General features: G+C 34.3%; 1 protein-coding gene and 1 long non-coding RNA gene across 2 annotated transcripts; both read left to right on the top strand.

Moving 5' to 3' along the window:
* Positions 1-12,186: 12,186 nt before the first annotated feature.
* Positions 12,187-13,787, top strand: LOC113718164 (uncharacterized). Its single transcript, XM_027243084.2, has 3 exons — positions 12,187-12,632; positions 12,818-13,203; positions 13,438-13,787. Exons 1-3 carry the CDS (start codon positions 12,187-12,189, stop codon positions 13,785-13,787), a joined length of 1,182 nt encoding a protein of 393 aa, XP_027098885.2.
* A 1,576-nt stretch (positions 13,788-15,363) lies between these two features.
* On the top strand, positions 15,364-15,657 carry LOC140021456 (uncharacterized). Its single transcript, XR_011825238.1, has 2 exons — positions 15,364-15,454; positions 15,548-15,657. It is a non-coding gene; the product is annotated as an uncharacterized lncRNA (long non-coding RNA).
* The last annotated feature ends 12,060 nt before the right edge of the window (positions 15,658-27,717 follow it).

The raw sequence follows: 27,717 nt of genomic DNA, 5'->3' as shown, positions 1-27,717 counted from the left end.
AGACTCAAAAGTGGGGTTTTAAAACACAAGAGAAATCTGATTTTCAGGTTTGAAATAAGTGTAAAATGATCAAGCAATATCGAGGGAAAATGGTGAGTTCTAAAAACTCAATTGCCTTTAAGTTTGGAAATTTCAGATTTGACAAGTAATCTTTGAAAAATCGTATCTCAGTCTCTGTAGGTCCAAAATTGGAAAACTTGGTACCGTTGGAAACTACTTCTAAAGTACTAAAAGTTCCTAGGAGATACTTTTCCATGATTCAAAATGGAAGACACTCAAAATTCAGCTCAAAGTTGCTGATTTGTACTATCGAGACAAATTTGAGGTTGGTTTTTGGCAAACTTTGGAAATTTGGAAAAATTCACAGAATGCGAACTAGCCTCTAAATTTTGGAAATAAATTAGAGTTACAATCAAAGTTTAAAACACAATAATTAGAACAAGAATCGGAGTTTTGAGCGCCAAGATATAGCAGCTCAAATTTGCTGAAATTTCCTCACTGAACAAAGATTTTTCCAGATTTGAAGCTTGAATTTTGGGACTTTAATTGGGCATCGAAATGGACTTTGAATGGCACCAAATTTGGTAGTATTACCCTACCATATAAGGGCTATTCCTCTATCAAATTTCAAGCAAAAATTCGTATGGAAGGTCAGTTAACAAAGCCGTTAAAGTTCCAAGAATTTCCAAGACAAATCTGCCTTGTACTTCAGTTTTCTCTTTTCTAACTTTTGGGTCAATGAAATCATTTCAAACATGGTTCAATTATGAAGACAAGGTCAAGGAAATATCCAACATACATTTGGTAGGTGATTGACATTAAAAGATTCAAAATATCAAGTCCCAATTTGAGCTAAGCCATCGGCTAGCCAAAACGAGGGTTTTCCATCACTGAGATAGTTTTATAATTCGGCCACAAATCACTCAATTCAACTTAGAATTGGGTGTGGTTGGTGGCTTTGGAAACTTCATTCATAGGGCTACAATTTCTCAAAAGAAATCATTCTGAAATTCTGTCCATAACTAGCTCATTTTCGAGCAACAAGTAGCAACACGTAACAGGTTTTCCAACACAGCCGAGAAACAGGACAGGTGACTTGAAAGGCTGGTACGATTCACTCAAGTGGAATCAGGGGATGCATTTTATACCGTTAGAAAACTGGAAATGTCTAGTTTCTAATGCCACAAATGACACTCTATTTAGACATCGGAGCAAAGAGTTATAGTTATTTGAAATTCACTGCCAGAGCAACTCTGGACACGTTTTCCAGCCATGAAAAATTCTTGAAATCCAAACATTTACCCAACCAAATCAAGTGATTTTTGGTGGAAACTTTTCACACAACCTATAAAACATATATACACTGAAATAAAGTCAATTGGATCACAAAAAATTGCACCAAGAGTGTGAGAACCTCGAAAAAATATATATAGATATCAATGCATATTGCATTTGAACTTTTGATTCTTTAATAAATTCTAGCATTACTTATACTTATTTTAAATAGGTGCGTAAAAACAATTTTTATGTGATAAACAATATAATTGTGCTAAAATATTAAATTACTTGTTTTGTTAAGTTAAATTAATATTTCTTGAGTTAGATTAATTTTATTGCCTTACTATAAATTCTTTGAATTCCGATAGCTAATTTTATGTGTTCATAACGTTAAGTGTTAACCGGAACCTTAGCCCTAAGACGAAGTCGATAAATTTTAGAATAAGATTTGTTACAAGTACACTTAGTATATGTAGGACGTTAAAATTTTGATAATTGAACTCTTTTGAGATTAGTATATTATTAGGCATTCAAATCACATTTGGGGTAAATTGTGGAATTAGATTAAGAATGAGGATTTAAGTGGATATTCGGAGAAGATGTGAAAAGACCAAATTAACCCTCCACCATTTCAAAATTTACCATGCAACCATCAAAACTCCCTCGGCCAACCATAAAAGCACCAACATTTCCATTCGGCCGAATGCAATCCTTTCTCCTCTCAAACACTCAATCACTCCTTCAACCGCGAACCACTTCCCCTCCACTACCTCAGCCTCAACCACAATCACAACTATCCCACACCATTCTTCCTTACCTATGATCATCGACCAAGAGAGAGAGAGCTGCATTCTGCAAGCCGAGAGGAGAGAAATGGAAGGAAGCCGTGCGAGTTGCGAGCTGCAACTTTTCTGTTATGTCCGAGAAGGTGAAGCGAGAGGGAGAAAGAGAGAGAGAGGCAGTGCATGAGTTCCATTCTTCTCTTCACCCTCAACCAGCTGCAATCACTCCTAACCGCAACACCACAGCTGCACCACCGCAACCAGGACCACCACATCCAGTTTGCGAGCGAGCCGAGAGGGAAAGAAAACTTCAGTTCTGTCGCGTGAGTGAGCTTCACTGTGAGGTAATTTCTGGACTGAGATACATTGATCAAGGGTAAATTAAGCTATTTATGTCCATGCATGTGAAGTCTAGGTGTTCGGATGATGAAATCAAAGCATGAGAAAAATCTGATTAGGAAGAAAATGGAATTGCCGAGAAGCTGAAACGAAAATGCAGCTTTAATTTTGTCTCTTTGTAGTAATCTGAGCTTATAAACGTGATTAACTAACTAAGAATTAGGTGATTAAGCTTTGCACGAAGTTCATTAGTTCGGCTAAGCAAGAAAAAAAAATGAAACAGAAAACTGCTACATGCAAGTTCATCCGAGGGTAGTGAACAGAATTTCTGGAATTGTGGATGATTATAGTTGCTAACCGAACTTGATTTGAACTGGAAATGATAAGTAATTTCATTAAGTAGCCTTGCATGTTAGTTTTGGGTACTTAACACAATGATTCAGCCGAGGAAAAGTTTGGATTTTATGACCAATTAGCTGCTGGAAATTTTTGGTGGTAGCCGAGAGTTGAGTTGGAATTTCAGCTTGCTTCTGAAAATTTTTCCTTGGAGCATAATGGTTGGAAATGCCTGAAATATGTTGTTTTAAGTCTTGTAAGATATTCAGTTGTGAATCACTTGATCTGCTGGTAGAATTGGCCAAAAATGTTGAAACATAGCTGCTAAAATTTTTTTTCAGTGTAACCGAGGGAAGAAGAAAGAATTTTTCTAGATTTCTTTTGCGAATTTTGGGTTCCAAATTGTTACATTAAAGTTTGATTCACTGTGAAATGTCATATTATTGTTGATGGCACTTCAAAATATATTAAGATGGTCATGCATGTGAAATTTTGGGGAGACAATTTGGTTTTATGGCTGAAATGTTAAGATAGAAGTTACTTGGTGGATAAACCCCTTGCGGTTTAGTCGATGGAATTTCTTGGCATTGGAACAGATACTTTGGAATATAAATTGCTGGAAAATGTTTAATCTGCATTTGTGTACGTGTAATGAGATTATTGGTGGCAATCTTGGATAAGAGGTTGTTGCAAATCTTGTCCTTGGTTTCAAATACATGTTAGTGACTTTAAACATTTGAAATTTTGGCTAAATTGTGTAAGAAATAATTGTCGGATACCAAGAGCTAATGATTGATGAAGCCTTGGTCGTTTGAATACATTTTACAAAAGTTGGAATCTTGATGGGATTGTGTTGGATGTCTTGGACTTATTTTGTTCAAATTCCGATTTGAAATGGATTTATTGAGACCTAGGGCTAATGTTTGACGAAGTCCTAGTGAGATTGCTGTTTGAAATATAATTTTGCTGTAGTGGCCAACTGGGATACAATGTGCGTGTGAACTGAAATCGTGAAGTCCATTTTGGTCCTGTGAACTTGAGTATTTTTAAATCAAGCTACGTGAATATATTTTGCCCTAGTATGGAATACAAAATTTAGTATAGCACGATAAGGTTAGAAAGTCAAGTGTCGGGAATTTTTAAAACCTTGCAAACTAGTTATTTCTTTCTTTGGCTTAAACTAGCCTTATTATTTCTAGAAAATGATTGCACTAGTTTTTAAAATCCTAGGTATTATTTTATTTTCTTAAAAATTGTCCCTGGCTAGTTGTTCTAGAGAAAAATTGTCAAAAACACGAGATTTTAATAATTTTAACTAAAATGCGTAGAAAACTTGCTCGGCAAGAAAACTTACTTCAAGTAAATTAGATTTAGTTGCACCTCTAGAAAGAAAAGTATTTTTAAGGAAACTATACGAAATATTTTACTAGTTTTAACTTTAAATGGATTGTCGATTTATTTCGAGAAAATAAACTAGTCATATACTAGATAATTTTTTTATATACGTAAACCAAGAACTTGTATAGTAAAACTTATAGTTTTAAAACTTGGTTTTCTAGGATTTAGCGAGGACGCGGATTTCGATTCCCAGTTTGACCTGTGACTTCACTTTTGGTGAGTGTCCCTGCTTGTTATATGCTTATTTGGTTAAAGTGCTTTCTTGACTCGATACGTGATAATTTGGAAAATGGTTTCTGATCCATCGAAGTGAGCAGTGTGTACTTTATCACACTAGCCTTTCGAGTGGTGACTTGCTTGAAATATTTTTGTGAATATCTTGCTCGCACTTGCTAAGTAATGAGTAGGGGAATGTACCACACCTGCTTGTGGGAGGGCCTCTTATCCTATCTCAAGTACTAAATCACCAGGCAGGGGAATGTACCACACCTTAGGGTGGGAGGGCCTCTTATCCTGACCTGGTAACTACGCGTTGTGACGTCGTTGGGTGAATCTTTCGACTAGTTTATAAAAAGGTATACTCGAGTATTACCACTCTCATTCGTGATTGGCGTGCGGGCCCGGTAAAGGGGTATGATCTGTGGTCGGAGTTAAGAAAAAGAAAAAAAATGAAAAGATCTACATGGACCGTAAGTAGTGAAAGTTGACGGAGGGTCAACTACGGTAAATTTTGATCAAGCGTGGAGAATGGCTCCTGAGAGCCCCTGTATCCTACCTTGTACTGTTATACGCTTTCCTAATTGTTTAATTTTGTTGAAATTATTACTCGCTGTTTGATTTATGTGATTGCATGTTTCGGGGCACCACTGAGCTTTAGCTCACCCCACGTTATTTGTTTTCCTTGACAGGTCCTGGCACTTGAGAAAGATTTGAACTCTACTTTTACTTTGTATGGTTGTAATTCATACTAAACAATGTAGCTTTTGTTTAGGGTTGCCACTTTAAGCTGGAAAAGTGCAAACCCTAGATTGATTATGTGGCTTGTATGAATTTGTTACTTGGCTTGTACGAATGTATTTGAATTGTATGTTTTGTTTCATGGTTTGTAATCGGGAAGGTATCCTAAGAATCGACGATTAGCTATCTTATAGTGCTGTTATCTCTGAAGTTAATGTGGTTTTAGTTAACGGCCTATTTGGAGGGAAACGATGTTGTAATAGATTAGGTTATACTTTAGAAGGATTTTACTAGCTTGCTTGCGTGAGTCCTGGCGAGAGCTAGGCAGACGGCCCGCCAACCCTCTGGTTCGCCTTAGGGGAAAGTGGGGTAGCCACAAAGAGGCGCGGCAATGACAGGGCAGATTCGGCCCTTCAACATGTATCACTTTCTTTGATTTTCTTTTCACTCTTTCAACTTAAATCCACTAGATTAACACTTAATCAACACAAATAACACTCAAAATCATCAAATCAGATTATCAAGTCCATTGTGGGATTTCATAGAGGCCACTCACATGATTTTCAACAATCCAAAGCTACCCACATGAAGCTACAAGCTTCTAAGTGCAATCTAACTTACAAAAGCTAAGATTTAAGGGTTAGATAATTAGCTACCTGCTTAGATGATGAAGACCAGAATTTTTGGCCACAAGAAGCTCAAGAAAACCGTGAGAATAAAGCTCCTTTCCTAGCCCAAGAGGATCTCCATGTTATTTGCTAGTTGTGGTATGAATTTGAGAGGATTTGGTGCAAGAAAGTGAGATGAGATGATGAAGAAACTTGGTCTTCTTCTCCTTGAGATTGGATGGCAGCTTGAGAGAGAGAAAGAGAGAGTTGTGGCTGATGAAAAGCTTCTCTTGGATGCTTAAGAGTTTGTGGCCAAAATTACTCCAAAAGTCAACTAGGAATAGTGCACGTACGCACGCGATTCGTGCTCGTTTCCTCTCGGGTTTGTTTCACTTGTGCACTAAACCTCTAATGCACTTCATTTATCACTATTATTATTCACTCTTAGTAGTCTAAAAATAAATATCCAAAGTCCCTCAATTTGTCACGCGCGCGAAAACGCGAACTTCCGACTCGCGCGCGATAAAGCGAAATTTCTAAGAAATTCTTATAACGATAGTATAACTAACTAATACTTGGGTAATTAATCATAAAAATACCTATTTTAAGACTAACGCATGAGTCCTCCAATCTCTAATGTCACTGTACTCTCGAATCGACTATTGCCTCTAAACGTGATTTCACTAAATCTCGCTAAACGAGTTTTCAAAAATTAAATTTATTAACGGGACATTTTAAAAATACACGAAAGTCATAGTTCCATGTAAATGGTTCCAAAAGGGGTTAGATGATTAATTAAACCAGTAAAATAAAATAAAATGAGAAAAATTCGGATCCTCACAGTTCCTCCAAGGAATCCTTTAGCTTGAAGGTCAGTTTGTTGTCTTTCTTCAATCTATGAACAGCTTTTCTTCATCTATGTGACTATATTTTCATAAGTAAAATTTCACCTTTCCCTTTTCGTTTTAGTAGTTTTTCTTCAGTTACTGCTTCATTTATTTTAAGTTTATTGGTGCTATTTGTTTTGTGTGATCCTTTGTGAAACAAATGATTGCTAATTTGAGCAGGTGATTTTGTTAATATTGACAGTTATACTTTTTCTACAAATAAAGCATAATAAATAAAGGAGAAAATTGGTAAAACCTTAAAGTTTGATGCATACATTCTTCATCATCCACTCCAAACTCCAGTGGTTGATGACATTTTTAAGAGTCCAATGAGCCTGTTGATGACTACAACCCTTTGGTAATATTCTTTTGTGTCCTGTTGCAACCCTTTGACAATTGTGCTGCTACAACCCGTTCAGCTACCCATTCACCTAAAAAAACAAGCCAAAAATGAAGATACCAATCCAGTTCCCAATTCAATAATCCTTATTTTGAAATTTGGTGAATTCTTGAAGCAATATATTATTAGTGGCATACCTATAAAAAGGAGAGATCCATTTGCTGATATTATTCTGGGTAACTAAGCTGTCCTATTGGTTTGCATATAATCAATGTTCTATCAAATAGTCAAATTGCTATATACACTAGAAAAAAGATTGTAGTAATGGGCATCAATAACAGATTTTGTGAACCAAAGTCATTAGCAACCTCCTGCTACTGGTGCTTTTGTCTTTAATCACAATGAAGTTATGCAGAATCTAAGTTAGTTTTTCTTACATTATACATATATGATATATATGTGACTTGTTGTTATTCTAAATAAGGAATGAGAGTGATTATCTATTTTTTAGAGAACTTTAAGGTGGCAAAGCTTGTTTAGTGATCTAAGTGCCTATTGGTTAAGCAACTTAAGACTTTGTACTTGTTGTTTCTAATTGATTGCTTAGTGTGTGACTTGTTTGCTGTTTCGTTTAGTCTAGACTTGTCTAGGGCAATGAAAAGGCTGATGGTTACTTCTTAAGGATATTGTATGTAGAGCATTCTTCGGCTGTTATTCATTGTAGCCCTTTTAGGCACAGCTCGTTCACTCATTTATATGACTATCAGTTAAGCAACTTAGGGTATTATGCCTGTTTTACCCCAAGTTGCATATGATATGCTTGCTGTTTTGTTTAATCTAGACGCAATGTGTTCACTGATTACAACTTTATAGTGCAGCAGTTCATATAGCAAACTAATGCAAGAATTAACATTTACTATTTTCCTTTGCCCCTTTTGTCTATGTTCTTTCCCTGATATTTCTTTTTTCATATGTTTTGTTGCTTGGATAATCTATACTTCATCCTAGACGCAAAGCTTTGTACGTTTCCCTCTCTGATTTATTGTTACTGTTGCAAGGTATGTCTAATCCTTCAATCTGACTTTTACAAAAAAAAACTGTGGTTAGCTATATTGTCTCCTTAGTTCGTGATTTTTTATGCTTTTGTTATTTGACTTTGGTGGCTCTATATGCTCATTTCCTTTAAGCTCTACTTAGTCATTTGTCCAGTTGGTTTTACCTTTATTCTATAGTTGTTTTCTGTTCATTTGATTGTCTAATATTGTTTGAGTAAGAGTATATAAACAACCGTATAATATAGAGTAATTACATGGTTGGCTAAATAGTGATCGACATATCTGATAGTCAGCCATTACCTTAGAGAAGTTCTTTTAGCTATTTTATCATGTCTGCCTTGATGGACTAGCATCCTTCTTTTCTTATATATTTTTTCATAAATGGGGATTCTGAGAATGCTACTGGTATTCCTCCATTTGAGGTGACTGAAAAATATGGATAAAGTTAGTTATAGAAAACAAGCTATTCAAAGATGGAGGCAAAAATGGTTAGATAGGCTGTCACGACTTCGTGGTCTGGGACCCTCGAATGTAATTAATGTGTCTCATTTGCTTCCTATAGGCCTAAATAACAGCCAACTATCTATGAGCATATAACTTCCATTTCGAGAAAATCAATTTCTTACTATAAGAAATAATGGAAGCCAAAAAATTATGAGATGTAGAAGCAAAAAATCCCAAAGAGATGGCTTGCTTCACTCCATATATCTGGAATCACATTAGTCATTTCTTCTTAGACGTCCAAATTTTCATTCTATCCTGCTAGCCAATTCAAATGACACAGAAGCATCCATGAATACGCCATTTGGATTTGCAGCACTTGAGTCTTCCAGCATAGACTATAACAAAGAGGATCCTCTTACATTAGAAACTCAAATATCTCAGATGCATTGTATGCATGAAACAGAGCAAATAGAAGCTGAAAATGCTAGCTGCTCTAGGTTTGTGACTCACTCTATTGAGTCTGGTATGCCTCATCCTGTGAGCCCAGCTACTTTGCTGTTTGCAAGTTCAAATATGGTGCATTCATTGGTCAATGCACCATCTGAACTCTTGGCAACAAAAAATCCTGTTGCAGCAAATAATAGAAGGCAGAGATCTGTGATACTAAAACATAAAAGGTGCCAAAAAAAAAAGACATCTGAACGTGCACCTGCCAAACCTCAACTTCATCTTTCTTCAATTGCTGACATCCCTGCGGTGGATATTGTGCAACCATAATCAATTCAATATGAATCTACATGTTCTTTACTTAATCACCCCCATTAATATGCTATTAAAGTCAAACCAGCTCATACAGTTTCATACAAGCATTTTTCCCATATCATTATTTTCACTACTTTCTGCATATTTTCCAAGTTAACCATTTTAAATTTTTGTAAAAGTATATGACTTCTATTCAATGACAACCAAAACAGGTCCATAACATAAAAAATATTATGTGATTATACTTTAAACTCATTTTGTCTTTTAAAGCCATTTTCATAAACTTCAGTTTCCTATGACTTCAATCTTAAAATTAAATCAATTACTCTAACTTATCCTTTTATAAACTATAAAATTAATTTTATACATTTTTCATGCCTTTTCACATTTAGAAGAGTTCCCTTGACTACTGCAATTATTATCCTTTTACAAATAGTTTTTTCCAGACCTTTAGTATGCCATGAAAAACTTTAACCTTAGATAAACCTTTCACATAAACATAAACCTTTAACCTCCTACACCTTAGCCTTTTTGTTTAACTTATACCATATTCTATCCAGTTTCGGTAGCAAACACTGAAGGAATAGATAGAGACATACCCCAATCAAGCCAAGTAAAGCCTAAGAGAAGGCGTACAAGTTTTGTAAACTATTTAATATCTTACTAGCTTCAATTTTTTAATTTCTACTGCCCTGCACTACACAAAATGAATAACTAAATATCTTTTTCTTGTCGATTATAGCAAGGATGCCAAAAATAGGTTAGGAGGTCTTAAATCACATTCCTATTGCTGCCGATCTACTTCCTCGCCAACCAAACTGCCCCCATTGTGGTGCAAAACAATTTGTTCATGAAATAGCAAATTTTTGTTGTTCTAATGGGGATGTTATTTTAGCTAGCAATTCAATCCCAACTGTTCTAAAAGAACTTCTTACCTCATCATCTGAGGAAGCTCAACTGTTTAGGACCTGTATTAGAACAATTAACAACACATTTGCTTTCACTTCCTTTGGAGTAAAATGTGATAAAAATTTGGCTAAGAGAAATAAAGGCATTTATACTTTTAGAGTGCAAGGTCAGGTTTATCATTTCATCAATGATTTAGAGACCGCAAAAAATTTGCAGTTCTATATTCATGACAGTGAAAATGAATTAGCAAATTGATTAGATGCCTACCCAAGATTAACTGAGAATATTCTCCAAAAAAACCATGAATGTCATGCAGCAAAATCCCTATGCTAGATTCTTTCGCGCCTTAAGAGAGGTTCATAACCTTGATACTTATCGCATTGTTTTACGAACACACCCTGGTTTAGACCAAAGAGTATTCAATAAGCCTACAGTGTCTCAAGTTGCTACTTTATGGGTAGAAGGAGAAGAAAATGGAGAAACAAGCCGTCGAGATATTCGAGTGTGCACCCATGGTGGCTATTCACACAATATCCAATATTACTATGGCTGTTATGACCCTCTCCAGTACCCTCTTTTGCTTCTTTTTGGTGAATCTGGTTGGCATCAAGGGATTAAAAAACAAGGAAAAAAGGTGCACAAAAAAAAAACTAGGAAAAGAGATGCTCAAATTTCTATTTCTCCAATGAATGCTTCTACGGCCGAAGAGTTAATACAAATGGAACAAGACTGTAAGTAGAATAAATCTTTTCCACCTGCATTCTATTAATTTTAGCCTGCCAGCCTCATTAACCTTTTTTCTAAATTCCTTCAACCAGTAATGGCAGGCACAGACGGCGATCCTGATTTCGTTTCCATCCGTGAATACTATGCCTATAAATTGCAAATGAGAAATGATGATGAATCTTTCTTATTGCACTTTGGTAGGCTATTTCAGCAATATGTTGTTGATATGTATGTTAAACTTGAATCACAAAGATTAGATTATTTGAGAACCCATCAAGAAGAATTTAGAAAAGAGTTCTTACAAGGTATAGTAAACTCAATAGGTACTGGTGAAGTCCGGGCAGCAAATGTCGGTCAAAGAGTATTTTTACCAGCTAGCTTTATTGTGGTATGTTGAACCCATCAAATGTTTGCATGATTAAGCATGACTGTTGCAAAAATTCTTATCCAAAAGAGTTTTTTGAGCAAACAATTCAGACACTAGATTCCTATCCAAAATATCGAAGAAGAAACAATGGTGTTAAAATTAAAGTCAGAAAACAAAAGCTTGATAATAGATGGGTCGTTCCTCATAATGCATATTTGCTTGCTAAGTTCAATTGCCACATTAATGTTGAGATCTGCTCAACAATTCAGGCTGTCAAATATATTTACAAGTATATATGCAAAGGGCATGATCGAATTAGTTTCCATATCAATTCTGATAATCCAAACAATCAGATTGATGAAATTCAGCAATATCAGGCAGCTCGGTGGGTTTCGCCGCCTGAGGCTGTTTGGAGACTATTTCGATTTTCCATGGGAGAAATTAAACCGGCTATCATTCACCTACAATTGCATCTTCCAAATTTTCAGCCAATTCACTTCAAGAAGCATGAAAATTTAAATAACATAGTCAAAAACCCAAGAAATAGGAAGACAATGTTGACTGAATTTTTCTATATGAATAGAACAGATTCAGTTGCACAAGAACTAAATTGCATAGATGCTCAATTTCCAGACCATTTTGTCTGGTTAGTTGATGAAAAATGCTGGAAAATTAGAGATAAGGGAGATTCTATAGGTCGAATAAATACAGCTCATCCATCTGAGGGAGAAAGATATTACCTTAGACTTCTTTTGTCTAAAGTCCGTGCTCCAAAGTCTTTTGAAGACTTAATGACTCATAATGGAGTGCAAGTTACCACCTTTCGTGAGGCAACGCTTTTGCGCGGCCTACTTGAGGATGATAATAGCCAGGAAATTTGTCTACAAGAAGCGTCTCTTTTTCATATGCCTTATGAAATGAGACGACTTTTTGCTACGCTATTAGTTTAATCCTGTCCTAATGACCCCAAACAGCTATGGACAAAATTTGAGGCTGTCATGTCCGAAGATTTCATGAGAAATACTGAATTGTCTGCTAGAGAAATCAAACGAAAAGTTTTAGAGCAAATAAATGGTTTTCTACAGTCAATGGGAAAAAATATAGCTTCATTTGGCTTACTTCCTAATAATTACTCATTCTCAGATGTAGAGAACCAAACAAGAGATGTATTGGCTGAAAAAATCATAAAAGTCCTTGAAGAGGACTTAAATGCAATTTCTTTGCTTAATCAGAACCAAAGGCAAGCATTTGAAGTTATATCTAAAAGAGTTTATGAAAATAAGAATGGTGCATTTTTTGTTGATGGCCCTGGTGAGACTGGAAAATCTTTTCTTTATAGAGCGTTGTTGGCTGATATTAGGTCAAAGGGCTATATAGCATTAGCGATAGCCACATCAGGTATTGCTGCATCAATACTATTTGGAGGTAGAACCGCTCACTCTCGGTTTAAAATACCAATTGATACCTCAGAGGGTAGAGCATGCAAAATTAGCAAATAAAGCAGTTTGGCAAATATGATTAAGGAATGCAAATTAATTATTTGGAATGAGGCTCCAATATGCAAGAGATCTGCGATTGAAGCTTTAAGATCTTTGGTGGGAAAGTAATTGTTCTTGGGGGTGATTTCAGGCAAACCTTACCAGTGGTTCGTAAGGGAAGCCAATCTGAAACCATTGCTGCTTCTTTGATTAATTCCCCTATTTGGCCAGCTCTTGAAAAATTAGAGCTCACACAAAACATGAGGGCTCGATTTGATCCCTCATTCGCTGATTTCTTATTAAGGGTTGGTGATGGCACTGACCAAGCTGAAGGTGACAGTCTCATACAACTGCCTTCTTCTATTTTGGTTAGCAACGGTTCACGGAATGCATCGCTTCATGATCTAATAGATATGGTTTATCCCCACATTCAACATAGATCAGAAAATCCTGCCTTGCCATTAAATCGAGCAATCCTCATCACAAAGAATCATTTTGTGGATGAAGTGAATGATATCTTAATTGAAAAATTTCCAGGTATAGCAGTAGAATATCTGAGTTTTGATCGAGCTTTGAATCCAAACAATCAAGTTCAATATGAAGATTTTTTAAACTCCTTATCTCCCAGTGGCCTTCCACCCTATTGACTAATCTTGAAACCTGGTGTTCCTATGATATTGCTTAGAAACTTCAATGCTACTGAGGATCTATGCAATGGAATAAGATTAATCTATAAAAGTTTGAGCAAACATGTCATTCATGCTCAAATAGCTGTGGGAGATTTTGCTGGAAAAGATGTCTTCATCCATAGAATTCCCTTACAACCTCCAACTGATGAACAATATCCTATTCCATATATAAGGACTCAGTTTTCAATTCGTTTGTGCTTTGCCATGACAATAAACAAAGCTCAAGGACAAACACTTGATTGTGTTGGTATCTATTTGAAGGAACCAGTGTTTTCTCATGGGCACCTCTATGTTGCATTATCGCGAGCAAGAACTGCTTCTCAAGTCAAAGTGCTCATTAAACCTCCATTTTTTGACAAGCCTGGAACAGATCAGACAAAAATTATTGTATTTAGAGAAGTTCTTGAAACTTCTCGCTTAGCTGCCAAGTAAATATGTTGTTTTATGATTTAGTTTTAGTTTTCCTGAATGTTCCAGAATTTCTTCTCTTTTAACTTACAAACTGATTATGTGTCTTTCTTATTAGTATAGATAACAATGGCAAGGAGATGTCTTTCAGTGCATGAAGTCCATGACAAGATGAGAAGGTGGACAGTGCTTGTGCAAGTTGTGGAGAAATCACAGGTGTTAACCAGTAACGGATTGCCGCCTATCAGATTTCAGCGTCTCGTCTTAACAAATTCTGAGGTGATATAAGCTGAAACTAATCTTAGCAATTTAACATTTCCTAAATCATCAACATGTCCAGATTATTAATTATCCTTTGTGCAATTTAATTTCAGGCCAATTACTTTTTAATATTGGTTTCTTTTTATGTTTCTTGGGTAATATTGTTTCGTTGGAACTTAAAATAGCACCACTTGTAAATTGACTATAGTGAAGTTCTGATTTAACTTACATGATTCTACCCTATAATATTCCAAGGTTTATTATTAACCAATGATATATGCCTAATCAATATAACTTTTTGCATAGGAGATCATGTATAGTGATTTGAAAATGTTACAACTTGGATGCATTTGAGTGTCTCAATGTGCATTCAATGACTAAAACGAAGTACTGAGGACTTACGGAAATGATTTATAGTAAAAGAGGAAAACACAGCAACTGTAAGCAAGAGTAGTTCACCTGTTTCCAATTTTTCTCCTCTGGACTTACGAAGTACAAAGAACTTCTTGAAATTTTCAAGAAGGAATAGAATCTGAAAAAAAATCCTCCTACTAACGTGACCAACAGCTACTAAAGTATCTATACAGAAAGCGTTTTAGATTTTTGCTACTTCAATTCTTTCGAAGAGTCCCACGTTTTCTGCTGTTACATATCCTTGAATCTGAAATGCTTTTTTTGCCTTTAAGGAAAATTGAGGCAAAGGATAGCAGTCTCTTGATAACATTAATTGATAGTAGTCTCTTGTCTAGTTCTTTTCTGGTTTTTCTACCATTTTTCTACATAAAATGTCTCTGATTATTCTTAGTGATTTGCTTCTTGCAACTCAAATATTGCTGTTCTATGTTTTTTCCCCCTCTCCCTCCTAAAAAAAAAAAAACTCTGCATACTTGTTGTTGTATGTATCTCACCTTGAGTATTCTACTTCAGCCTTTTAGTAAATATTGCTCATCATGGTTCTTTCTGTGAACAGGGAACTATGGTTTCAGCTGTCATTTATGGAAATGACATTCGTTATTTTGCTAATCTACTGCAACCATTCAAGCGATACTATATCACTGGTGGGACTGTCAAAAAACAGGATGCAAAGTATAAAGTTAGTGACCCACTTCTCATGGGTGATTCATAACAAGACATTAGTTGAAGAATATGTCGAGCCAAATCCACCAATGCTACCATGCACTTTTGAATTCACCAAATTTGAAGACCTTTTTAGGTTCGCAGACACGGAGAATGTTCAGAGTAAGTTATATCTATGCTTTACTAATTGAAATATAAATTCATTTTCATATTTCCTTTAATTATTGAAACACAGCTAACCTCTTCTCTTTTGGTTTGTACGAAGGTTTACAAGCTGTTGTCATCACTGCATTTGCGACAAAGGAATAGAATAACGGCTCTACAACAAGAGACTTCATTGTTGTGAATGAAGAGTTAGTTATATGAACCTTACTTTTAATATTTCTATTCAATGCATGAAATTGTTGCATTCACATTTTTCCCCATTTTTCCTCTTTTTTGTAAAGGAAAAAGCCAATGCTTCTTACTCTTTGGAATGAGTTCGAACAAAATCAGGGAACACAGCTTGCAAACAGCATTGGGAATGCCAACGTTATCATTGGCATGAAACTGAAAATCACAACTTTTAATTGTAAGTGAAGCTAATATACTTTTAACAGCTCATACTTCTATTCATCCAGTTAGAATAACTTAGCCAATCACTGGCTTTTAAATTGCTCTATTACTTAATGAAAACTATTGCTTTTATTATTAGACTTATCCTTGACAACCAAGCTTGGGAGTGGCCTTCTGATTAATCCTCCCACTGCTGAAGCAAATGCACTCAAAGAATGGTACGTATGTTCTTTGATCATTTAAGTTAAACTTTTCTAGATCCCTTTGATAAATTATAGTTTGTTGCATTGATTTTTTGGATAGGTATAATGCAAATAAAGAAGAAATTGCAGAGTTGATAAAACAAATAGCATACAAAGATTCATCTAAGCTGCTGCCACCTCCAAGTGCTAATGACATGATCAGTGTAGCCAATGCACTTAACGCACTCAAAGATGTAATTTCCTTTTTCGTTTATAACCTGATTTATATCTTTTAGCCATCCAAAATAATGCAAGACTCAGGTGTTTTTCTTTCTGTTCACAAAAACATCTATTAGGTGAAAACAGCTTGGATAACAGGAAAAACCAGTTTGACCCCTGGGCAACAAAAATTCTGGTTTGAAGCATGTGAGAACTGCCAAAAGGCTATCAATGTTGATGTAGGATGGGTTATGAGATGCCCATCTTGCAAAGAAGAGAGCAAAGTTGTAGCAAGGTAATTACCAAATTAAGTTTCCTTCTCTTGTAATGAAAAATTAGAATATAATATTTTATTTCCAATGTGTAATAGGACCCGAATTGGGATTACTGTGGATGATGGTACGAGCTCCATAAACAATGTTATCTTTGGCCTTGATGCTAAAAAGCTTATCCCATTTACAGCTCTTCAATTCTGGGAAGCTCATAATGAGGTAAGCTAACAATCTTGGCAACAAAAATTTCTGCTACAAGTTTAACTCTTGCATGATAATATAACTACCAGCTTAATACATCTTGCTTAATGTTGTCGATTCTTTTTCCCTTCATAGATTTCTTCTTTTTCCCCTTCAACTACCATGAACTTCATGTGTCTATATTTCTGCTGCCCATTATAGTTTTCTATATTTCTGCTGACTTGAAAGTTTCCTATATCATGTGGACTATATTTCTGGTGGAATTGCCAGTTTCATTTTTGTTTTCCATTTTTTTGTTGTTTTTGTGTGTGATACTCAGCCAGTTGGTTTTCCTGCTAATTTGAACTTTCATGCTTGTAGCCTTTTCTATTAGTTACTAAGGCCACAAACTGTCAAACTCTTACTGTTGTATGAGGATAATTTATTAGAAATTTAGTTGTAAGAAACCCATAAAGCAAAAGGAGGGGTGGTGGTATTCAGGAAAAAACAATGATAGCTGTCAATGGGTACATTTTTCTGGATAAGGTTCTGAGATTTGAGTCCAATTGAGCTATCCTGTAAATGGGATATCGAGTTACCTCTTCCAGCCCCTTCTTTGCCAGATTTGATTGGTTTTAGGTAAATAAGTAAATAGAAATTTTGTGCACAATTGGAACTATATATCTGATACTAATAAAGTTTGTGCACGATTGGACAATTAGAACATTGGACATTCTTCGCATGACAGATCCAACCTCAATCGAATTGGAACTGCATGTCCAGAATGAGTCAAATATTTTAAACAGACTCAGAATAGTCTGATGAGTAGGCACAAGTAATAACTACCGAATAATATGATTTTTATGCTTCTTTTCTTGGGTATGAATACTGCTCTCACCATGTAAAAGTGTAATGATTGTAGAAACAAAAGATTATTTGGCTTTGCCATCATTCACAGTAATTCCATAATGTCTTGGGTATAATATGTTTTGTTTCCTTCCATACAACATGCAGTTACTCAGAATTTGAATATCATTGCCCAAGTCAAAATCTACAATAAGAGCTTCTACTTCCAAACAAATAGCTAATATTTCAGGATACACTTGCTAATTATTTATACTTTAAAACAAAAATTGCAGGAGCTTAACTTTTCTGCTGAACTAGCATCTGCAATCGGAAAGCATTCGATTGTGTGTTTCATTCGCTACTATGAGGCAGATTATCAAGGCCAGAAGGAAGGCAAGTATAATATTGTCAAGGCATACACTACTAAGGAATCAATTCACATTCCAATGGCAATCACGACTGCAGAAATGAATGAAAAAATTCCAAACCTTCATGCTACTGTCCTACAATCTACCAAGAAAAATGAATTTTTCAGTCCATCAACCAAAAAATTGCTTGATACCATCGCTGAATCTTCTGCTACTGCAAACAAAGTGCTGCCTCCAGTGACCACAGCAAAAAGGACCTTGGTTTTTGGAACTGTGCCTTCTAAAATTGGTTTGCATTTTGCTGAAGCTAATACATCTACCTTGCTGCCCACCAATGCACCTAGAAGTCCCTTGAAGAAGCAGCGTGATGATGAACTCTGAAGTTCCTTGAAGCCTTTTGAATTGCTAATTTTGCTAATGTTGAAGCACTTTAGAGCTGAATTACTAATCTTGCATTTTTTGACATAATATTGACATCCATTAAGAAATTGTTCTTTTGTGCACCTTAATGGATCTCAATATGTGATCTTTTGTAATTGCCGCCTATCATTGCACTTTATATTAAGCATTCAGCAAGTCATCTGCCATCTCTGTAAGACTAACTTGCACTTGAAGATATCAAGTTGTTTGTAACACTACTTGCCAATCTTTTGTCGTCTTCTCTTATCTTTTGCAATGTTAATGGTTTTTTGGTTTTGTTTAGTCTTATATTGTTAGCTGCATGCTTGATTGGTAATTTGTAATTTTAAGAATGCTATTTCACAAACATTACTGTTAATCTTACCTTATACGAAAATATATGACAATAGATTATAGGGGGCCTAGGTTGTGCTTAGCACAGCCGATAACCTCCTAGTTTTTTCTTACTATAAGATAAGCAAAGGTTTTAAGTTGCTGTCTCACTGACACATGGCACTCTTGTTATATTTTTGAGCTTTTTTTCTTTCCTTTTCTTCTCATAGGAAATGGTAGATAGATTGGATTGCATTGCACAATGACCAAAATTGGTCTGGCCTTGGCATTCAAGTATGAGGTCCAATTATTTTTATTGGACTTTTTAGTTTGTAAGCCTTTGACAGATGTAATTCAATTACAAATTATTATTATTATCATTATTTCAATTTATATTTATTATGATATCAATTTGACAGAGTATTTTTCAAATCATAGTATTTTCAAAAACAAAAAGAAATATTTAAAATTGATTTCAACCTCTAGGTCTTGGACAGATGTAATCCAATTATAATATTATTATCATTATCATTATTTAAATTTAAATTTATTATAATTTGAAATATCATTTAAAGTTATATTTGACAGATTAACTTGAATTTATTAAAAAGCATAGAATTCTATTCGTCTTTTTGAAAGTTTATATTTTTTTTGCTACATTGTTAATATAACTTTTGCTATTTTAGAAGCCGTAAAAAATGATAGAAAAATTGTCACATTTTAAAAAATTAAAAGAAATATCCAAATCTCATACCAAGAATTTTATTATTTTAATCTGCATGCCAAAAAAAATTAAACTTTCTTAATCAAACCTTGGCTATTTTTGAAACTCAAAGGAAAAAAAAGATATCTTCAAAGTGGGAAAAAATGATAAAAAAATTGGTTCCAATTTGTTATAAATGCAAAACCGAACCAGCCACCTAATAGAATATACACTTTCGAATCAATTTCATTTTAATTTATTGATATGTGAACATTTGTCTTTTATTGTGACAATTTTTTTTGTTGAGCAAATGAATGCATTAATGTCTGAATGACAAAAAATATATGCTTTTATTCTATTTTATTCAGCTGCTTTTGTTTATTTTTGTTATTTAGGTGCTAGGCATTAGATTTTTTTTTTTTTGCCTTTTTGCCTTGTCATTGGATTGTTAGATTATGCAATAAAGCTTAAATTCTTTTGCTCAATTTTAAAAGCAGTCAACCGTTGCTTTTATGTCTGGTTCTCCTTATTTCCCTCTTATTTTCTTTTAAGTCAATAATGCAATCCTTCTTCAACTTTTCTACTTTTTCCCAATTACCTAATCAGATTAGATAGTTGCTTTTTCCCTTAATGTTAGGTAGTCCTTGACAACAATCTCAACCATATGATGAATTATCAATTGTACTTCATTGTTTCATAACCATTAGATTGAAACACAAGGTATGGGGTTAGTTTAGATATCATTGACTAGCTTTTTAGAAAAAATTATTATGAATAAACAAATTTTCAATCATATAGTACACCGTGCTAGGTAGACTTGCAAGTGTTGCTCTGCTTCTTGTTGTTCGTGCTCTCACAAAACATAGAGGCTCTTTCAATTTTTCGATTTCTTGCAATTTGGTAATATGGTTTTTCTCAGATTTTTCTTCAACATCCCCTTTTATAAGTTACCATACTAACATATAGTTTCTTTTACATGTTTTATGTTTTCATTTTGTAGTACTAACATGGTTGTTGATGACTGTTGCTTTGCTGATTACATCCCTTCAGGTCAATCACAATGCTTATAACTAACTTGCCTAATGTTTGATAGAATACTGCTTAAGTTTGCTTCCTATTTGTAAGCTTGATCAGTAAACTATTAGTAGTTGCTTGCTATTTGAATGAGTCCTACAGTAGCTAAAATATAATCTGGTTTGTCGTTTATGTATAACTTATCACATAATGTACTTGAAAGTAGTTTCTTTTGGATTGGAAACCAAATCTGCTCACAAGCTGTAAATCCAATCTATATATAGATGTGCCTTTATGAAGGAAAAGAATTCCTGCACAAGTTCTTTGCATTGCTTTCCAATTGCTTTAACTACTTAACTTTTAAATACAAAAAACATGTAAATATCTATTGAACTAAATTTAAAAACTATATTACAAATGCATTGTTTTTCAATTTCTTTGCTTATATTTATCCGATCATATTATACATATAAATACATCATGCACTTTCCAATTACTAGATAAACAAACATTACAAAAGTTATTAACTTGAAAAAATCTTGAAAAAACAAAAATAATAATAATTTGTTAATGTACACAATTAACTAGACTCATTTTATAAATATTGCAATTCACCATCAAATTACATTCCAGTCCTCTGCCAACTCTAAAATCTCAAGACTGCACAATTTGATTAAAACATAATTAGAGTTTCAAAAACCCCCAAAAAATTCCATGTTCCACAGCCTCCACATTTTGAAAATGAAAAGGAAAATTATAGCATGAAAATTAAAAGCAAACAATTAATCAACAAATCTAAATTTAATAAAATTTCTACTAAATTTTATCTATTATATCCACTTCAATTACTTATAAAATAAAGCAAAAAATCTTAAATAGCAAGAAGAAGCATAAGAATTCTTCACAGTACTCATTTAGCTATTTTGATTGAACATATAAATTAATAGTATACTTATATCCAATATCTAATTTCTTTCCATTTTAGTAATATACACACAATACGTATAGATTTAAAAATGACACTTAACTTAGGAACATTCTTTGAAAATTTCCTACTCTTAAACACTTTAAGATGCTCACTGGCTGTGTGTAGCATAGCAAAGACGTACTAGTATTATACATATAAAAAAGGTGGAGTGACCTTTTTATTGAAGGTTGAAATTGTTCATCCATTTGGACCATATTACATGTTCCGTTTTATTATAGATGAATCTTATTCAAGATTCTTTAAAACGAAAATGTTCTTTTCTAGATTTGATCACTAAAAAATTGCCCAAATAGTCTTTGAAATATTTTTGTTAACTTAATGAGCTATTTTGATCCTTTGCCAAATTAGAAATCTATTTCACCACCCACTTCACAAATGTGCGCCTAATATTATTTACTTGACGTTCCAGGAAACAAGAATAAATAGGTATGAGTCATAGTAACTTGCCTAGAAGTTAATTATCAAAAAAAGAATACTGCAACTAATATCTGTTCAAATTAGGCACATTTGCCCACACTTAAATTTTAATAAAATAAATATTAGATTGGCTCAAAACTTGACAAAAGACACTGATTTTCCTATACTAGCACAAACTACTGTTTGGCATTCAAACTGCTTCAACGGAAAGAGTTTTTTTTTCTTCCCTTCTTCAGAGCACCATCAAAGCTCTGGATCAACAGAAGATGAACTTTTTTACGCCTTAGACCAAACAAGCCTGTGACAATTGGAAAAAGAGAGCAAGGATTCGAAGTTGCAAGTATCAAAAGTACCAGTTACCTGCATTTCTGAGCAAAAACACAAAAACTTGCTGGCATTGGAAAGAAGATAATTGTGTACTTATGAAAGTAGTCTCTGTTTTCACAGCAAAACTACAGAGAAGTTGTAGCAACATAAATATTCAGATATAAAGCCATTCTTATTATAGATTTTGAGGCAACTATCAAAACTCTCAAGGGCTTAAAGTGGATTAACCAAAACTTGGGGCGATGCTGCCCCTACCCGAACCCCTTGGCTCCGCCATAATGAACTAGACAAACAATAAGCTAACTGATCCATGTTGGGGATCTTTACAATTTTCTTATAATCCTCTACCTTTGACTTCTATCTTAACGAAGCTCAAATACAGAAAGGAAGTTCATCATCTGCTGGATCAGCTCCATCCCCAGTAAAAAGGGTAAGATAGTGTGCTCTATCCCAACGGATGACAATCACTCTAATGGATACATTGATCCTACTGCCGATGATGCTCATAACCTGAAAGAAAGAATCAATCATATCACCTCTATCATGTTTCTCAATCCATGTTCATTACCTTCTAAAGCCAAACATCTTAACAGTACAAACGTGCTTCCAGCTCAGCTATTTCTAGAGTATGATATCTGCTCAATGCTGTATATGGGTATTCCGTCCAACTCAACCATAACATCACCCGCCTCAATTCCAGCTGCAGAAGCAGGTGTTCGGTAGCAAACCTGATTTTAAAAGCAGCACATTAGTCAAACCTTAAACCCAAAAATCCCCCAAATCCCATAATTCATAATAGCATCAAATTCATACAAGGAACTGAACAGCAAGCAAACTCAGGATAATAGAGGCAGCAAAAGAGAGGATAATCCAAGCGGGAGTCAAGGGGGCGGGCAGGGGTGGAAGCAGTTATGGAAAGTGAATGTCAAACAAAAGCTAAAAGTCTTTATCTGGAAATGCATGAACAACGCGCTACCAGTTAAAGAACTAATTTTCGACAGAACAAAGATGGGAGACCCTATTTGCACAGGTTGTGGAGAAGAAGAAGAAACGATGGAACATTTACTCTTTCACTGCAAGAATGCAGAACAAGTGTGGAATATTTCACCTGTACAATGGGACTGGATAGCTGATCAAAGAGGCTACTTCAGGAGATGGTGGAGTGCCTTGGTAGGAGCAAGATATAGACAAGAGGGGATGGAGCATATAGGCCTTACGGCTAATATCCTATGGCAATTGTGGAAAGCAAGAAATGAAAGAGTTTTCAAGGACGAGAATAGGCAACCTTTACAAGTGGTACAAAAAGCTATGCAGGAATGGATGGAACACTTAGGGGCTATGGAAGGAAATAGAAAGAAGAGCATCTAAAAAACAACTGGTGCTTTGGATAGCCAGGATTAAACATAAGTGAGGAGGAGTGTATCAATGTAGAAGTAGCTATAACTAACATATTTGGTTGGTTAAAAGGACACTTGAAATTCATGTATGAAATACTAGCATTTCCCAAGTAATGAACAACAATGTCATGAGCAAAATAGATGCCATCCTACATATCCATTTAGAAACTTTTTAGTTCCTACTCACTACAAGATTAATACAACAGACAAAAAAAGGCATGTTCATGTATACATTAAAGCATTTCTACCCTTAAATGCACAATTATAGAGCAGTATACAAGAAAGTTTTCATCATTTCTAGTGCAATATTAAACAATCACTCAGCATAGGTATTGATCATCATGATCATACCATTGGCCGAAGCTATTTTTTGAGTTTCATAAATACTCTATTGAAACAACCATCATGAATGCTATGGAAAATAGTATTATATCTCAATTTTGTCAATATCCATAACATATACTTGCTAGCTTGTTCATAATATTAGTCAAAATCAACGAATATCACATGCTCACAACAAAAGCTACTCCTTTTTAGTCTCATAGTTGTTGAACTTCTACTTGTTAACATCTGTGATAAAAAAAAATCACTCACGGCTTCATTTTGACAAGATCAACAACATCAAGAGTACTATTTTCAAATTTAATATGCAAGGACAGCCTATGAAGCTTACCTATTCTGTTGAATCCAAAGTTGAAGGTTAAGCTGAAAATCCACGACTTCAAATGCAGCCGAACTTTTCCTTCCACCTAAAAATGACACTTTCAACTACATAAGTTCTATATTACTTCACCACTACACTAATTTGCAGCTAATCATCAGCAATCTCTTCCTAATTCTTCCAGTAGATGAGCAATTTTGAGTTAAAAAAAAGAATGCAACTTACCTTTCAAGTTGTCTTACTTGTGAAAGCCCGCCTTTTATGGTTATCATGGTTATATATGCAGAAAATGGCGCTCAATTTGTGCGCCAAAACAATGGCATTTTTGTTATTTTCTGGTTTCCAATAATTCTTCTTATTCATTATTTTTTCCCAACATTTCCCCACTTAAAAATTTGCCTGATATTGGTGGTTTTTGGGTAATTTCTCACCTTTTGATTAGGACAAACTGTCACATGCTACTGCCAGGGGTGCTAGGTGTGATTTTGGAAACTCGAGGGGTGCTAGATGTGATTAGAAGAAATCTCATGGGAGGTTTATGATATTAACCCAAAAATTTGTCTTATAGTGGTGGAAAATGAGCAAATTTATCTCCGTTATGACCAATCAATTGAATAAAGTGACAAATTCTCAAAACTAAATTTCGATCCAAAATTCAAATTTTCACAATTTTTTTCTGCCAATTGTCAACCATCCAATCTAAAAGACACTAAAATTTTGATTTCCCTCACAAACTTGTTATATTTTTCCATAATCCTTGTGTTTAGATAATACATTATGTTAGACTAAATAGTAATTACACAAAAATTTAGCAAAGAAAGAAATTCAAAATGCTATAGAAATTTTTAAAGGTGAGAAAAAGTTTAATTACAAAAAATGTACATACCCCATAATTAACAAAATGATCAAATTTTACTCTATCATTATGAATTAAATAAAGTTATGAATTCTAAAATTTGAATCTATATACAAAATTTGAATTTTCACAATATTTTTTTTCTTGTTATGTTTTTCATAATTCTTGGTTTTTTATGATTCTTAGGGTCTTAGATAATTTTTGGTTTTTAATATAAGAAAAAGTCTAATTACACAAAACTAAAAGACACTAAAAGTAGAAAATCACAAGGCCAGCATAAGAATTTAATTCCATATGTCAATTTCAAAAATTCAGGAAAGGAAAAATTTGCAATGCACATATCATATTTGAGTAACTTCAATTACTTGAACAATGGTGTTGTTTATGAAATAAAAATGTTAATTTGAAAATTGATTCCCAAATTCAAATTTTAAGAATATTATTTTCTTTTCATTTTTTTCATAAATCTTGATTTTTAATACAGTCTAATTAAGCAAAAAATTTAGGAAAGTAAAATTTTTCGTGGAATTGAGAAGCATCCAACCCAAAAGGCACTAAAATTAACAAAATCACGAGGCCAACATAAGAATTTAAATTTATATGTCAATTTCAAAAAAATTTAGACAAGAAAAAATTCGCAACTCACATATACCATAATTGAGTAATTTCAATTACTTGGAGAATGATATCGTTTATGAAATAAAAGCATTAATTCCAAAACTTCAATTCCTATCCAAGGCAATTTTTCAAAATGCCAGTATGAGAATTTAATTTCATATGTCAATTTGCCAACACAATGGAGCCAAGAGCTTCATTACTCTTCCATAATGTAGTTCTTTATATATATAAGCAATAAATAAATCAACTGACCAATGACTTTATAATTACCAAGACTACAATGTACGGTAGGATATAGGATATATATACATTCTATATCCTTTACAAATAATCAAGACTCTCCTTCAAAAAATAATTACCAAGACTAAACAATGTACGGTAGGATATAGGATATATAGACATTCTATATCCTTTACAAAAAATCAAAGTGGAGTCCACAGTCCACAACCAATTGAGTAGGAGTCCACTATATAATCAAAGTGGACCACAAGCAAAACCTACACAAGTACAAAGTACAATGCATAAAGCCACATCAATGCGCTTGAAAGTACAACAGTCCGAAGCAGCCGATGCACTTGAAGTGCCAAGTGCTTCTTATATATATACTAGGGGGCTTCCCTGCGCGATGCGCAGGTGGCAAGTGTTTTATTAAAAAATTTTGACCGTTTATATTTTGGTGAACAATTTTTGTGCACATGGATGATAAGATTGTATGGCTAACGGAGTCGCGTGCATGAACTCCATCAGACACCTCTTTTTATGCCTTTTTTTTTTGCCAGCAGAGCTAGGAGCAAACCCAATTTTGATATTCCTAGGCAAAATAAATTAAGAGAAAAAACTTCGTAAATAGTAGCAAGGAACACATAACCAACTGTGCAAAATAAGATTAAATTGATGATATTATATGCAACAACCCTCAAACAAATGTGATTTACTATCATTAAGTCAAAGAAAGTTTTCAATCGCAAAATAAGAAAAAAGATCAAATAAAAGTTCTTCTGGACAAGCTTTTACAAGATCAACTCATTTGGTGGAAATAGACTCTGAGATCTTCCTCCTTTTTTCAAGATACTTCGGTGCTCTCTTGCTACTCTTTGGTCTTGGTGTTTTTTCCCTTTCTTCAATGCTTTGTACCTACTCTTTGCTCAAGCTTTTCATCCAGAATCTTATGAGTTCCACTGAAACTCCTCCTCACCAAGAACACCCCTTCTTCAAGCTTCTGGAATTTGGATTTTGCCACTCATAGAGGCAGGTCTCCTGCAATGTTTAACTTCTTGCATCGTTTTTCCCACTCCATTTGCACACCAACTCCAATTTTTACCTTCCTTTCTTCATTATACAATCATTTAAGATTAAAAAATGCGGTTCAGTATGGTATGCAAACTATCTTGTCAACTACCATTAAAGTACAAGTTCACAGTAGAAGTACAAGCAAGCTATAGAAAAACTTCCACTTGATTGTTGCAGCAAATGAGATCAAAGCTTTCAACTTCGTTAACAAAGTGTACTACAATCCTCATGCTAAAGTGTAGCTGAATTTTTTAAATAAACTAATTTTAGTGAGGAAGAAAATTTGGGGACCGAAGAAAGACAATGAATTAGGATTTTACTTCTTCCGCTATAGCAGCAGAAACCCATTCCTTGCATGTGATTGGGATCAAGGGCTGCCAAAATTTCTCTCTGAAACCAGCCAATTAGTTATTCTGAATCACAGTAATGTGTAGAAGTTGATTTAGGGAGACTAACATTGAATCACTCAAACAGAAAGATGTAGAAGTTGCACAAGTGTGATATTGCTATAGCAATGGACTTCAATGATGATAATGTATAAGAGTAGATAATAGAACCGGAAAGAATGTGAATTAATTTACAACTATCCATGTGGAAATCCTACAATGTCAATCTCTATGTAAAAGTTCAAACAACATGATAATGATGAGAAATGACATCAGATAAGAAGCGTTTGGTAACTTCAAATTCTACAATGACAAACTTTCTAATTAGTAATACTTCACAGACATGGAAGAACTACAAAAGACATTGACAGATAATAATGAAAGAATACAAATATAGATGTAAATGCAAAAAAAAAAAAAAAATTTGCAGACCAAATTCAACCTAATGATCAAACAGGAATCGTGAACAAGATTATAATCTCTGCAATTTCCAAGCACTAATCAAATAGTAGTTTATGATTACATCCTCACAATTTTCACAACATGGCAGAACTTCTAGATCAGATTATTCTTACATGATATCACCTTAGGATCCTGCATTGCAA

Source organism: Coffea arabica, chromosome 11e, assembly GCF_036785885.1.
Source record: "Coffea arabica cultivar ET-39 chromosome 11e, Coffea Arabica ET-39 HiFi, whole genome shotgun sequence".
Lineage (NCBI taxonomy): Eukaryota > Viridiplantae > Streptophyta > Magnoliopsida > Gentianales > Rubiaceae > Coffea > Coffea arabica.
Note: the sequence above shows the minus strand (reverse complement) of the source record. Positions and strands in the feature narration are given on the sequence as shown.